At 41.4% G+C, this 15,875-nt stretch overlaps 1 protein-coding gene across 1 annotated transcript; it reads left to right on the top strand.

Annotated features, from left to right (window-relative positions):
* Nucleotides 1–292: 292 nt before the first annotated feature.
* Nucleotides 293–10,063, top strand: LOC130930155 (uncharacterized). The gene is made up of 6 exons (XM_057857912.1): nucleotides 293–1,033; nucleotides 3,541–3,746; nucleotides 3,813–3,983; nucleotides 4,126–4,278; nucleotides 4,370–4,436; nucleotides 8,002–10,063. Exons 1-6 carry the CDS (start codon nucleotides 427–429, stop codon nucleotides 9,561–9,563), a joined length of 2,766 nt encoding a protein of 921 aa, XP_057713895.1. The 5' UTR covers nucleotides 293–426; the 3' UTR covers nucleotides 9,564–10,063.
* The last annotated feature ends 5,812 nt before the right edge of the window (nucleotides 10,064–15,875 follow it).

Here is a 15,875-nt window from a genome sequence, read left to right as displayed (position 1 = left end):
CTTAAACAGAAAATAAGATTTAAAAAAAAAAACGTGCACATCTCTGTACACATCTTTTAACAAAACGTAAAACCTGACTAAGAGTGTATCTGGTAGCCTGGGAATTTGAAGTAGAAAAGCCTCGAAGCATATAATATGTTTTGTGGTGTGACTTGGCAGAGTGGCATATCCGGGAAAGCTACGGGTTAATTTAAGAATGGAAGCAAAAGCTGTTGCCAATTAGGAGCAGTGAACACCACATGTGGGCTACGCATGCAGCTTTCTCCAGAAGGCGCAAAGGGGGCAGAGACCACTGAATGCATTGGAGCTCAAAATCAGTCGCTAGTTACGTTGATGGACAGTTATACCGATGATAAAACAAACCTGGAGGACTAACGCAGTGGAAGACAATATCCTTTAGGATTGATATAATTTCAGCATCTCAAAATGGCACATACCACTACCATGTTTTTACTCATTCTCACATTTTTACTGAGCAGATCAGAAAGTGCTCCCGAAATGTGCCGGGGACCTCGGTGTCTCTCTGACCAGTATTGGAGCGCAACACAAGGGCGAGCAGACACTCGTGTGACAGCGTCCAGACGGCAGCCTCACCTTTCAACACAAGCTAAGCAAGGACATGCCTACCTCAGTAACCATCATCAGGATGCTCATTACGTTCATCACCCAACCAAAACCAACATCCATGCTCAACACAGAGACTTTGTGCAACAAACTGGGACTGAAGGTGTTAGGAGGACCAACCCGAGAACCATTACTGCGGAGGTGTTTCATCCTGGCTGTGCAGGGGGAATCTGCCCAACTACTGTCAATCATCCACTGACACCTGATAACAGGGATGTGTCACGGGAATGCAAAGGGAGCATGTGCAACCTGGATTTCCATAAACCAAAACCTTGTGTTGGCTGCAATGTGCAAAAGGGAGACAATCCAAGACCGAATCCTTCACCGGTTCACGTAAGAGACAAAGCAGCACAATTTATGGAGCAACGGTCAGAAAGATGGATAGAGTTAACATGTGACATGAAATCAGGTTTGTATTAAAAATGATGAAGACATACAAATCATCTAATTTTCTTCCTTTGCAAAGACAAAACTGGTAATGTTTCTTAAATGTTTGACTGACAGTGTTAGACAGGTATTAAACTAGTTAGATTAAAATATCTGTAATTGAAAAAACATATTGGTAAAGGCAGAATGTTGATAAAAACACTAAAAGGTTTGCGAATAGAGTGTTTATTTAATACTTTCTGCAGTGAAGTGTTTCAAAATCGAGGTTGATCGATCGATTATCGGCCGACCAATATTTTCGGGCTGAAAATTTGACTTTTTTTTTGTCATATCGGCCAACCGTTGATTTACAATTAAGAAGCTGATATATTAGTATACAGTACTGACCAAAAGTATTGGCGCCCCTGCAATTCTGTCAGATAATGCTCAACTTCTCCCAGAAAATGATTGCCATTACAAAAGCTTTGGTAGTAATATCTTCATTTATTTTGCTTGCAATGAAAAAACACAAAAGAGAATGGAAATAAAAAATCAAATTATAATGATTTTACTCAAAACTCCAAAAATGGGCCGGACAAAAGTATTGGCACCCTCAGCCTAATACTTGGTAGCACAACCTTTAGACATAATAACTACGAACTACCGCTTCCGGTATCCATCAATGAGTTTCTTACAATGTTCTTCTGGAATTTTAGACCATTCTTTTTGGCCAACTGCTCCAGGTCTCTGAGGTTTGAAGGGTGCTTTCTCCAAGCTGCCATTTTCAGATCTCTCCACAGGTATTCTATTGGATACAGGTCTGGACTCATTGCTGGCCACTTTATAAGTCTCTAGTGCTTTCTCTCAAACCATTTTCTAATGCTTTTTGAAGTGTGTTTTGGGTCATTGTCCTGCTGGAAGACCCATGACCTCTGAGGAATACCCACCTTTCTCACACTGGGAGAAAAAATTTGCAAAATTTGTTGTTAGTCTTCAGATTCATAATGCCATGCACACAGTCAAGCAGTCCAGTGCCAGAGGCAACAAAGCAACCCCAAACCAACAGGGAATCTAAGCTGTGTTTGACTGTGGGGACAGTGTTCTTTTTATTTGAAGGCCTCCTTTTTTTCCTGTAAACTACATGTCTTTTCCCAAAAAGCTCTACTTTTGTCTTCCAAAACGTTTTTGGCTTTCTCAGGTAAGTTTTGGCTAACTCCAGCCTGGCTTTTTTATGTCTTTGGGTAGGAAGTAGTGTTTTCCTGGGTATCCTACCATAGAGTCCCTTTTCATTCAGACGCCGACGGATAGTACGGGTTGACACTGTTGTACCCTCTGACTACGGGACAGATTGAATTTTTTGGGATGTTAGCCGAGGTTCTTTATCCACCATTCGCACAATCTTTCGTTGAAATCTCTCATCAATTTTTCTTTTCCGTCCACATCTCGGGAGGTTAGCCACAGTGCTATTGGCCTTACACTTATTGATGACACTGCGCAGGTTAGACACAGGAACATTCAGGTCTTTGGAGATGGACTTGGTGCCTTGAGATTGCCCATGCTTCCTCACAATTTTGCTTCTCAAGCCCACAGACAGTTCTTTGGTCTTCTTTCTTTTCTCAATGCTCAATGTGGTAAACACAAGGACACAGGACAGAGGTTGAGTTAACTATAATCCATTTTAACTGGCTGCAAATGTGATTTAGTTATTGCCACCACCTGTTATGTGCCACCGGTAAGTAACAGGTGCTGTTAATTACACAAATTAGAGAAGCATCACAAGATTTTTCAAAGGGTGCTAATACTTTTATCCAGCCCATTTTTGGAGTTTTGTCTAAAACGATAATTATGTTATATTTTTTTCCCATTCTCTTTAGGGTTTTCTGGGATCATTTTCTGGGAAAAATTGAGCATTATCTGACAGAATTGCAGGGGTGCCAATACTTTTGGCCAGCAGTGTATGTCCATATTGCCTCTTTGGCCCTCAGGTGGTTTTGGCTAACCAAAGCAAATGACCGTCAAAGGTGCTAGTCACATGATCTGTTCGAAAAATTATTTTGAACCATTATATAAATATAAATATATATATATACATATATATATATATATATATGTATTTTTTTTTTTTTTATTTGATGCATTTTTGTTTGTTTTATTGTTTTACAACTTTTATAGACAATACTTTACTGGAAAACTTTTAATATTAAAATCATATATAAGAAAGTCAATTACATGCAATGACACTTTTTTGCCACTGTGAGGGGGGGAAAGCCCCCCTGCCCCCACCTTAAACTCCGTATATGGACAAAAATGTACTGCATTGTCAACTGATTTGACAAACTTGAGTTTGAGTCAATATTTTATTCATATTGTGAAAATAGAAAAGGCACTTTCCTACACTTTGAAAAGCCCTACAAAAACAATATTCAAGGTAAGATTGATTGGTCATATTGTTTCACGCCCTTTATGTTTTGTATTTATGTGAACGTGTTTGGAATAAGAAAATCTATTTTAATAATCATTGACATCGGTATTATCCCTGTCTTGCTGCAGGGCCCAATTTGGTGCCTTCTGATGATGCGGTCATCCTGCAGCTGCGGCTGTCCAAGGATGAAGAGAGGTTTGTTAAGGCCTTGCAGGGTCAGCAGGAAGAGGTCAAAGTGATGCATCAGCTTCTCATTGAGCAACAGAGGGAACTGGTCCAACAGCAAAGAGAAATACTGGCGCAACAGAGGAAGATGCATGACTACATGGAGCAAGTGAGATGTAAAGTGTAACATTTTTGGATGCACATGTTATCCTTTCTGCGTACTTATGTCTTCTAGGTCAAGACACAGTACAACATGCTATTGGACAGCATCAACGAAATGTCCATGCAAAACCTGCTTGAAGAGCTGGAAAATCACAGGGAAGTATTGAGTGAGCCCACTGGGGCCCGTCATGTTCAGCAGGCTTTGTCTTTGCATCAGGTGGACATGGATGCCAGTGTGATGCAGGTAAATCTGAACATCTTTTGGATCAAGAAAGCACAAAGCCATTAGCATAACAAACTACAAAATACAAAACTTATAAACCTCTGTAGTAAAGTCTGGAATATTAATAAAAAATGTTCTGACCAATGTGTTTGATGCCATCAAGGTGGTCAATCCCCATGTGACTTGCGGAAGCTGTGGCCCTGAGGAATACTGTGACTTCAGTGGCGGTTATCCCCACTGCACGAAATGTACCATATGTCCTGCTGGCTTCTTCCTGGTCGCGCAATGTTCAATCCATGCAGACAGAATCTGTCAGGTTAGATTGAAGCAGTTGTACTTTTGGTGATCAGAAAACTGCAAACATTCACAACAACAGCACACAACTAAGTTTGCAATTGTTGTTGCAGGATAGAGATGAATGCCTTGAGCTTGCTGACCTTTGTGAAGATCACCAAAAATGTGTCAACACACCAGGTGATGCTTTAAAATGTGTGGCACACAAAAGCGACACTTGCATAATTTACTAAGAATCAGTACAGGACCCCCGAAGAGAAAAGCCTAAAGGAAAAAAAGGAGAAAACAAGAGCTACAGTGCCTTGCAAAAGTATTCGGCCCCCTTGAACCTTGCAACCTTTCACCACATTTCAGGCTTCAAACATAAAGATATAAAATTTTAATTTTTTGTCAAGAATCAACAACAAGTGGGACACAATCGTGAAGTGGAACAAAATTTATTGGATAATTTAAACTTTTTTAACAAATAAAAAACTGAAAAGTGGGGCGTGCAATATTATTCGGCCCCCTTGCGTTAATACTTTGTAGCGCCACCTTTTGCTCCAATTACAGCTGCAAGTCGCTTGGGGTATGTTTCTATCAGTTTTGCACATCGAGAGACTGACATTCTTGCCCATTTTTCCTTGCAAAACAGCTCGAGCTCAATGAGGTTGGATGGAGAGTGTTTGTGAACAGCGTCTTCAGCTCTTTCCACAGATTCTCGATTAGATTCAGGTCTGGACTTTGACTTGGCCATTCTAACACCTGGATACGTTTATTTTTGAACCATTCCATTGTAGATTTGGCTTTATGTTTTGGATCATTGTCCTGTTGGAAGATAAATCTCCGTCCCAGTCTCAGGTCTTGTGCAGATACCAACAGGTTTTCTTCCAGAATGTTCCTGTATTTGGCTGCATCCATCTTCCCGTCAATTTTAACCATCTTCCCTGTCCCTGCTGAAGAAAAGCAGGCCCAAACCATGATGCTGCCACCACCATGTTTGACAGTGGGGATGGTGTGTTCAGGGTGATGAGCTGTGTTGCTTTTACGCCAAGCATATCGTTTTGCATTGTGGCCAAAAAGTTTTGGTTTCATCTGACCAGAGCACCTTCTTCCACATGTTTGGTGTGTCTCCCAGGTGGCTTGTGGCAAACTTTAAACGAGACTTTTTATGAATATCTTTGAGAAATGGCTTTCTTCTTGCCACTCTTCCATAAAGGCCAGATTTGTGCAGTGTACGACTGATTGTTGTCCTATGGACAGACTCTCCCACCTCAGCTGCAGATCTCTGCAGTTCATCAAGAGTGATCATGGGCCTCTTGGCTGCATCTCTGATCAGTTTTCTCCTTGTTTGAGAAGAAAGTTTGGAAGGATGGCCGGGTCTTAGTAGATTTGCAGTGGTCTGATGCTCCTTCCATTTCAATATGATGGCTTGCACAGTGCTCCTTGAGATGTTTAAAGCTTGGGAAATCTTTTTGTATCCAAATCCGGCTTAAACTTCTCCACAACAGTATCTCGGACCTGCCTGGTGTGTTCCTTGGTTTTCATAATGCTCTCTGCACTTTAAACAGAACCCTGAGACTATCACAGAGCAGGTGCATTTATACGGAGACTTGATTACACACACGTGGATTCTATTTATCATCATCGGTCATTTAGGACAACATTGGATCATTCAGAGATCCTCACTGAACTTCTGGAGTGAGTTTGCTGCACTGAAAGTAAAGGGGCCGAATAATATTGCACGCCCCACTTTTCAGTTTTGTATTTGTTAAAAAAGTTTAAATTATCCAATAAATGTTGTTCCACTTCACGATTGTGTCCCACTTGTTGTTGATTCTTGACAAAAAAATTAAATTTCATATCTTTATGTTTGAAGCCTGAAATGTGGGGAAAGGTTGCAAGTTTCAAGGGGGCCGAATACTTTTGCAAGGCACTGTATATACTATAAATACAACTATAATATCAAATATGATTGACTTAGAAGTATGAATTCAGTAATATCTTATATTTTTTCAATCATTGTGTGTGACGGAATAGAAAAAGTCATAAATAGAGAGAGAGGACATTTACATTCTGAAAGTACACTGTGTAATTAGCCTAAATTTGTCACCTCTCTCCATAAGTCTCACATTGTGTCCAGCATTACATTAGTTATGTAAAGGGAGTTTTTGAAATTTCTTGTTTTCCTGCCAGACCAATCAGGTTATACAGTGGGGCAAATAAGTATTTAGTCAACCACCAATTGTGCAAGTTCTCCTACTTGAAAATATTAGAGAGGCCTGTAATTGTCAACAAGGGTAAACCTCAACCATGAGAGACAGAATGTGGGGAAAAAATGAAAATCACATTGTTTGATTTTTAAAGAATTTATTTGCAAATCATGGTCGAAAATAAGTATTTGGTCAATACCAAAAGTTAATCTCAATACTTTGTTATGTACCCTTTGTTGGCAATAACGGAGGCCAAACGTTTTCTGTAACTCTTCACTCTTCCCTTGGTGTAAAGAAATCAACTGTGGGAGCAATTATTAGAAAATGGAAGACATAAAAGACCACTGTTAATCTCCCTTGATCTGGGGCTCCATGCAAGATCTCACCCCGTGGCGTCAAAATGATATCAAGAACGGCGAGCAAAAATCCCAGAACCACTTGGGGGGAGCTGGAGAATGACCTACAGAGAGCTGGGACCACAGTGAAAAGGCTACTATCAGTAACACAATGCACCACCAGGGACTCAAATCCTGCACTGCCAGACGTGTCCCCCTGCTGAAGCCAGTACACGTCCAGGCCCGTCTGCGGTTCGCTAGAGAGCATTTGGATGATCCAGAAGAGGACTGGGTGAATGTGTTATGGTCAGATGAAACCAAAATAGAACTTTTTGGTAGAAACGCAGGTTCTCGTGTTTGGAGGAGAAAGAATACTGAATTGCATCGGAAGAACACCATACCCACTGTGAAGCATGGGGGTGGAAACATCATGCTTTGGGGCTGTTTTTCTGCAAAGGGACCAGGACGACTGATCTGTGTAAAGGAAAGAATGAATGGGGCCATGTATCGAGAGATTTTGAGTGAAAATCTCCTTCCATCAGCAAGGGCATTGAAGATGAGACGTGGCTGGGTCTTTCAGCATGACAATGATCCCAAACAGACAACCTGGGCAACAAAGGAGTGGCTTCGTAAGAAGGTCCTGGAGTGGCCTAGCCAGTCTCCAGATCTCAACCCCATAGAAAATCTGTGGAGGGAGTTGAAAGTCCGTGTTGCCCAATGACAGCTTCAAAACATCACTGCTCTAGAGGAGATCTGCGTGGAGGAATGGGCCAAAATACCAGCAACAGTGTGTGAAAAGCATGTGAAGAGTTACAGAAAATGTTTGGCCTCCGTTATTGCCAAGAAAGGCTACATAAGAAAGTATTGAGATGAACTTTTGGTATTGACCAAATACTTAGTTTCCACCATGATTTGCAAATAAATTCTTGAAAAACCAAACAATGTGATTTTCAGTTTTTTTTTCTCCCCACATTCTGCCTCTCATGGTTGAGGTTTACCCATTTTGATAATTACAGGCCTCTCTAATATTTTCAAGTGGGAGAACTTGCACAATTAGTGGTTGACTAAATACTTAATTGCCCCATTGTAGTATCTACATCTCCCTCTTACAAATATGCATTTTTTCCCCCCAGTTCCTTGTAAATGTATGCAGGATTTGCACATGCCGTATCCTTAAATGATTTGAATAGTATTCCTTTTCTTTTATATTATGTCCAGGTGGATTTAGATGTCTGGGAATGACAGAGGGAGATGCCAAAACTGGCATGTGTGGCCAAGACTATTTCTTTAACTTGGACATAGATGAGTGTCAGGCCTGCGCGGAGTGTGAAGGACAACCAGCGTCGTCACTATGTACATTTACAAGAGACACGGTGTGCTCAGGATCTCCTGTGGGTGACAGTGTCCTCGCTCTCTCCTGGACGGGGAACGTGAGTCTGTCTGGCATCAAAGGTCACATGGTGAACCTTGCATCACCAGGTGTACAGCTTCACATCCACGCTGGAAGCGACATAAGCTTTGCGTCAGTTGAGAACGGATGCCTGCTGATGAAGAAGCACGGCTTGCTATGGCTGGACGAGAGCCTCTCCGTGAACCACGGTTGCCAAAGTTTTGTCCAGGTGTGTTTGCATATGAACGCTACCGATGGCTCTGAAAGTCGTGACCTTAGTGGAGTCAGACTTGAACAGCAGGATGTGAAGTCGCTCCAGGCTGTCAGCATAAGTGGAGTAGCAGAAGTTTCCCCTGGGTACATTATCTCAACCTCCCTTTGGAGTTCAAACCACTACTGCAACAAGAGCAATGAAGGTCTGCGGCTTCACCACCCTTCAGCTTCTTCTCTAAGCCTCATGTGGCTAAACCATGACACAGGTGCCGTTGCCATAACAGCACAAGCCACAGTGTCCGTTCACTACCACACAAACCATCGGCCTGTCTTTCGTATCACCTCCTCTTCAGACCCTTACGTAGTTGTGTTGACTCATGATGGCCGTGGGATACGGTTTTCAGAAAGTGGCGCTGTGCGCTTCGTATTCCAGCAGGCGTTGTACTCCATGGGCCATGCGTGTGTGAGTGAGGGCTTCCAAGTGTTGGCATACCTAAATCGTAACGGTACTGTGGTGGAGCTGTGCCGTACCTTCAAACCAGGGGTCCACTATCGTGACACATCCATATCTCTCTCCGGAGCTGCAGAAGTTGGTCCTGGAGATACACTGGCCTTCGAGATTCTGTCTCCTGCCCAGTGCAATGTCCGTTTTTTTAGTGATGACACAGGGATTAGTGGCCTCAGCCTGATTTGGGTTCCTACAGCAATCTCCTCTTCTATCTATGCCACTGTGGCTCAAACCGACCTTCCCTCAGGAGCTGTCAGAAACAAGCCACTGTTCTTCCACCAGACAAGTCCCCAGGTGTCCCAAATGGGGCTTTTAGAGAAGGGATCTGCAAAACCCAGCCAAAAATTTGTTTTCAGGGAAAGTGGCACTGCCTGTGTAGCTGTGGACCTTAAACTAATTCATTCCTGCAGCTTGGTCAAGGTGACTCTACACAGACTAAATGACCCAGATAAGTCTGGTGCAGGTGGCACGCGAACCGTGCCCATTGCCCAGCAGGTAACCGGAAAGATGCTTGATGGTAGTCAATGGGCCAGCGTAAGCCTGCGGTCATCCTTCCAGGTACAAAATGGCACAATGATGTTCTTGACACTGGACTGTGTCCGAGGACGAGTAAACCAGGTCAGCAACAACGCTGGAAGCGGAGTGTCAGTCCTCTGGGTTGCAGCATAACGTCTAAATTTGTATCATCTCTCCACATGCATTCAATTTCAGAACAGATGTATTTCACTAAAAAGATTTTTATTCAGACAGACTGAAAAAGTTTGAACTCCAATCTTGGAATGTGTCAGACGGGACAACCGTTTGTGAAGTCACTGATGTTGGCTCAGAATCTCTACAGTATAAAATGTGTTAAAGGCCTTAAAGGTCAAAGATCTCAAGTTATAACATACTATGAGCACCCATCGCACTATAACAGAAAATGTAGTTACCCAAAATGTTTGCACAATTTTGCCAAAATGTTTTGGATTGGGAGGGACACTGAATATAATGTATAGGTGATTCATTTCCATTCCTTTGTACTTAAGTGATGCACATGATTAAACACGTTTTGCTGATACCACCTTCAATGAAGAAAAGCTTGATATTCGTATGGCATTTAAGTACTCGTAGCTTGGTACATTTCAGCTATACATTTTAGTCGGTTTCAGCTGTACAGTCACTCTCTCGCTGGGGGGTGTTGTCGTGGCGTAGGTTGGTAGCTCACGCCAAGGGATGCGCCCATCTCCCATAGCTGATGTGGACGCTTGTTTTTGTGTCAGTGCCAACGGTGGGATATCAAGAGGTGAGGAGGCGTGAGTTACTTGAAGGTACTTGAAGGTCATATGGTTTCCAGTCAATATCAGCAGACCATAAACACTGCTCAATCTCTACTGAGGCATTTATGCAACAGAAAATGTACATCCTTCTGGAATAGCCATCTCAGTCCCCAAACTTGAATATTATTGAAAACTTGTGGAGTGAATTAAAGCACACTTGTGTGTGTGTAAATGCAAAAAACACACCCTTCCCCAGTAGGGTTTGGCATCAAGCATTGATGGAATCCAGGACTAACTCTCCGGTTCTCCCGGAACTGTTCGAATTCTTTTTTTAATTTGGACTCCAAGTTTCGATGCCTTGAACACCGACCGGAAAAAATAGCTGCCGAACACCACGAAGAAGCAGGCACATGAAGACTAGCTCCGTTATGAGCAAATCATATGAAGTGGCTAATTTAGATAGCCCAAAAACGTGTGTCTCCGCTTCACATAAATGACAACATAGTAACAGAATAAACCCACCGAAATGATATCAGACCCTTTGTTAAAACCTGCAAACTTACAGATTTTGTCAAGGGTTCCCAACGATGTGTAGTGCAGATGAGGTGTTTGGCATTTGTACACCTCAAGGATTCTTTTCCAACTAATGTTCTTTTTGCCTGCTGCTTCCAGTAAGTCACCACTAGGGGAAGCCAAGCGCACTTTGCAAAACCAAAGAAAAACTGTACAGTCACGAGTTACAGTTGTGACATCTTGTAGACGGATGAACAATATATCAGTTTAGAAAGAAATCAATTAATCAAACTTAAAAAGTAGTTAACTTAAGATCAAGGGACAGAACACTCCCAGCCTGACATCCGCCCTTAACTCACTTGTACAAATACCACCTAAAACAAACGATGCAATACAATTAATGCCTGCTGCATAAGACACTCTAAAACATAGGCAAAAGAATATATGTAAATGTTTCCTTTGAGCTTTTGAAATATAAACATCTTTGTCAAAGTGCACTCATGTGGAAAGAAATTTCATCATATTCCAATTCAAAGACTTAAAAATAGCCCTGTGAGAAATGCATTGCAAAGTTAATTGAAAATTCATATAATTTAAAAAATAATCGAGAATGTAAGAAATTATTATAAACTATGCAATTTTTTGACACTGCCCATTAAAAGAATCGGTATCAAGAGTCGTTTGGAACCGGAATCGGAACTGTTCACATTCAAACAATGCCGAACCCTGTTCCCCAGTGTCTTCAATACGTACCGTATTGGGCCGAATATAAGACGGTGTTTTTTTACATTGAAATAAGACTGAAAAAGAGGGGGTCGTCTTATATTCGCGGTCTAGACATTATACCCATTCACGACACTAGATGGCGCCAGATATTATTGAGGCAATGTTCTGTCATGACAGATCTCCGCTACTCTTCCCATTCACGACGCTAGATGGAGCCAGATATCATTGAAGTGATGTTCTGTCATGACAGATCTCAGCTACTCTCAAGTTTAACCAGTTTGCATTATTTTATTGCAATGTTTTTCCTTATTTAGATTTGTTTCAAGACTACAGTTACAGTTAGACTTCACTTTGATGGTTAATGCAGTTATTGCAATTTTGTTGTTTTATCACAATAGATTGGTTTATTTACATTTCAAAAACCAGAAGCCATTCATTTACGAATGTGATTGCACTTTAGTTTACATATTTAAATGTTCAGATATTAAGATTTGGATGAGGCACAATAACATGCTTTTTCTCTCAAATATATTGTTATAATCATTTGTTTCGGATGTACTGTAATTATTTTCTGTAGTAAAATTAATTTGGTGTTCAAAAAGTCTTTTTTCAAACTTGAGTCTTGAAAACGAGGGGGTTATAATCAGGGCCGTCTTATATTCGGGCCAATACGGTACTAACGTACTATACATCGTATGCTCAAATGGTTTTCATATGCCTGGAAACTTATGCCAAAGCACAGTCGGAGTGAGGGGGTTGTTTGTTGGCCATTGGAGGTCAAGAAGTATCTTGAGCTCTGCTTTACTGTTGAATCAGAACCACCTGAAATGTTCTGCCAAGAATAGTGGCTGACAACAGGCAAAACAGATGGATTTTTATTTGAGTTACCATCAATCAATATCATAACTAAACTTAATACATCTTAGCTGTGATAAATGATAGTTACAGCTTAACATGTCGTATTATAATATCCTGTCTCCTAAGGACATTTGAATGTTAAAAGAACTATTGTGGAACACACGAATCTGTTTAACATGCAGAAAACAACCATCAAACAAGGCAGTTGATGTTCACATAAAAAATGGTGACTAACATGAAACACATGTTCACAACATGAACCTTTTGGGGGGCAGGGGAGTGACAGCAGGAAAAGTTAAATGAAAGACTGCATAGCCACTTTTGTGCTACATCATAATACTGCATCATTCTTTTTTGGATTGGGTTGTTGAAATGTACAAGATTAAAACAGTCAGAAATGGCAGTGAGTGTAATAGGGGGTGTGTGTATAAATAGAATATATATATATATATATATATATATATATATATATATATATATATATATCACATACAGTAAGCCTTCGTTTTTTGAGTTTAATGGGGACCAGAAACCCCCGTGAAAAGTGAAAAACCGCAGAGTAGGATTTATTGACTCCCTTACATTCACTGGCTGATGTGTTGGGGTAATTTAGCACACCTCTTGGATGTTGTTGAGGTCCACTCACTTGCGAGGCGAAGCATGTACAGTGAGGAGCATAAGTATTTGCACCCCTTGTGATTTTGCAAGTTCACTCACTTAGAAAATAGGTAGAGGTCTGAAATTTCAATTATAGATGCATCTCCACTGATAGAGACATAATAAAAAAAAAATTAAAAATCCGGACCTCACATTGTATGATTTTTCAATAATTTATTTGTAATTTAGTGGGGTTCATAAGTATTGTAGTAGTAGTAGTAGTGTACCCAGGGCCGGCCCAGCCTACCCACTGACGTCACAAAATCACGTGCTCGCTGTATGGTTCCGCCCACTTGTCCGTCATTTTGTGTCTGTATTATCAATGGTCTCAATTGATCGAGCAATTTATAATGCATTTCATGGAAGACCCGGTGCTTTCGGATGCCGTAAACTCACTTGATGCGTTGCATAAAAGGCGTTATGTGGAAAAGCTTCAGTTTATCCATTCGCCAGATCCATATTTGATGCCTAAATCGATGTTTTTCGACCCGCTGTCTCCGCCGTATTTGCCTGACATCTGCTAGCTACCCTGAACTGTACAACTATCTTGTCCACACAAAATCAGCCTATTCTCACGAAAGTTTGAAAAACTTTAAGAGCTAAATACTTCGTTGCTGGTTGGGTGAAACAGGTCCTCGTCCACGAAAATTCGGCAGGAATCTATCTTGTGCTTGGAAAGGTGAGTTACGAAATTTTCAATTCAAAATCTTTTGTTATTGCTAACATCCACTGTCGAGTCTAATGTATTTCATGTCGTTTGTCAATGGAGTTAGGGCTTTTAATGTTTATATGGTTTAGCGACAGCACTCTCACTACATACATACGTGTATGTTGTCGGCGATTAGCCTAGCAATGATCTTAATTGTGGTTGTCAGCCCAAAACCCTCTAAATATATATTAAATGCATCTTACCAGATATAAAATGACTACTACATAATCTGTGGTAATCGTTTGGAGCCCAGTTTTCTCGTCGAATTGCAGCAGCCCATCTCGCTCGCTTCTCTCCGGGTCTCTCGGAATCCGGTAGAACTTCAAGTCTCTCCGTCTATCTTCTCTGTTATTGCAACCGACCGCCACACACGCCTTCACCATTTTGATTATTAATGTTAACGAGCAGAAAAACACGTCGTAAATAGGAGGAATGTACGTAGCCGTAACAGGGAAACATGATGTGTTGACGGACAATTGGGCGGCACCAGTCAGGAGGAAGGAGTTGTGACGTCACGTGGGTAGGGTCTATACGCAGACTTTGCAGCTGCTTAGGGCCCCTGACCACTAGGGGGCCCCCAATCTGGCAATTGTTTAATTTATATTCTATTTTGTTTACTACAGTTTGCTTTATTTGACTTTTGTGAGTTTTGATACTTGATTACAAGCTTAAAAAAATAAAAGTTCTTCCTTAACTTCTTTCTTTCCTCTTTTAGAAAAAGGTTTGGCGCTATCTACTGTAAGTACTGACAATCATTTGGGGTGAGAAGTTTGAAGTATGCAGTGCAACAAAATTGGATTAATATACAAAATACGGACGTATGGGTTGGATTGCATGTATGGGTTTCACAGTACACTGTGACGAAATGGTGGGCCAAAAATATGGGCCCCTTTGCATTATTTTGCTTAGGGCCCCCAAATGGCCTGGGCCGGCCCTGAGTGTACGCCTGAGAATTAGCAATAATTATGACACTTAAAGAGTGGTCAGTCTACCTTTAAAAAAGTCCACCTTTACTCCACGAGTAACCACCCACCATCCGTTTGAGGTCATTATTGTCACCTGTGCACTTCACAGTAGTTCATAATCTAACTGCGACCACAAAGCTGGAAAAGGCAAAGGGACAACTGGAAAGCAGCTTAGTTAGATTAAATCAACAGTTGCAGCAATTGTTAGAAAATGGAAAAGGCTAAAGATGACTGATAATCTAACTCGGACTGGGGCTCCATGTAAAATCTCTCCTCGTTGGGCATCACTCATGATGAGAAAAGTGAGGGCTCAGCCTAGAACTACATGGCAGGAGCTGGTCAATGACCTGAAGAGAGCTGGATGCACAGTTTCAAAGGCTCCTGTCATTGGAACACTAGGGAGCAATGATTTAAAACCATGCATTGCTTAGAAGGATCCCCTGTTGAAGCCAGTACATGTGAAGGCCCGTCTGAAGTTTGCCAGGGACCATCTGAATGAGGCAGAGGGGTCACGGGAGAAAGTCATGTGGTCAGATGAGACCAAAGTAAAACTTTTTGGTGCAAACTTTACTCATCGTGTGTGGAGGAAAAAGAAGGATGAGTACAATCCCAAGAACACCATCCCTACTGTGAAGTATAGTGGTTGGAAACCTCATGCTTTTGGGCTGCTTTACGGCAAAGGGGACAAGACGACTGTACTGTATGAAGCAGAGGATGAATGGTGAAATGTATCATCAGATTTTGAGCCACAACGTCCTTACCTCAGTCAGAGACTTGCGAACGAGTCGTGGCTGGATCTTCTAACTTGACAATGATCCGAAGCACACAGCCAAGCTGAACAAGGAATGGCTGCGTAAAAAGCATATCAAGGTTCTGGAGTGGCCTAGCCAGTCTTCAGACCTCAATCCAATAGAAAATCTTTGGATGGAGCGTAAACTTTGTGTTTCTCAACGACTGCCCCGAAACCTGACAGATCTAGAGAAGAGTTTGTGTGTAGGAATGGGCCAAAATCGGCTTCTGCACTAAATATTAGTACTGATTTTCTCAGGGGTATAAATATGAACCCCAGTAAGTTGCAAATAAATAATTGAAAAATCATACATTGTGAGTTCCGGATTTTTATTTATTTATTTTTTTATCTGTGATTGAAATTTCAGACCTCTACCTATTTTCTAAGTGGGCAAAATCCCAAGGGGTGCAGATACTTCTGCTCCCCACTAGGGATATAATACTTAATTTGAGGGTTAAAAAATATATATATTTAAAATCCCCCAGAGATGTTGGTGGTAGGAGTAAA

This window comes from Corythoichthys intestinalis, chromosome 14 (assembly GCF_030265065.1).
Source record: "Corythoichthys intestinalis isolate RoL2023-P3 chromosome 14, ASM3026506v1, whole genome shotgun sequence".
NCBI lineage: Eukaryota > Metazoa > Chordata > Actinopteri > Syngnathiformes > Syngnathidae > Corythoichthys > Corythoichthys intestinalis.
This window is presented reverse-complemented; position numbering and strand designations above follow the sequence as displayed.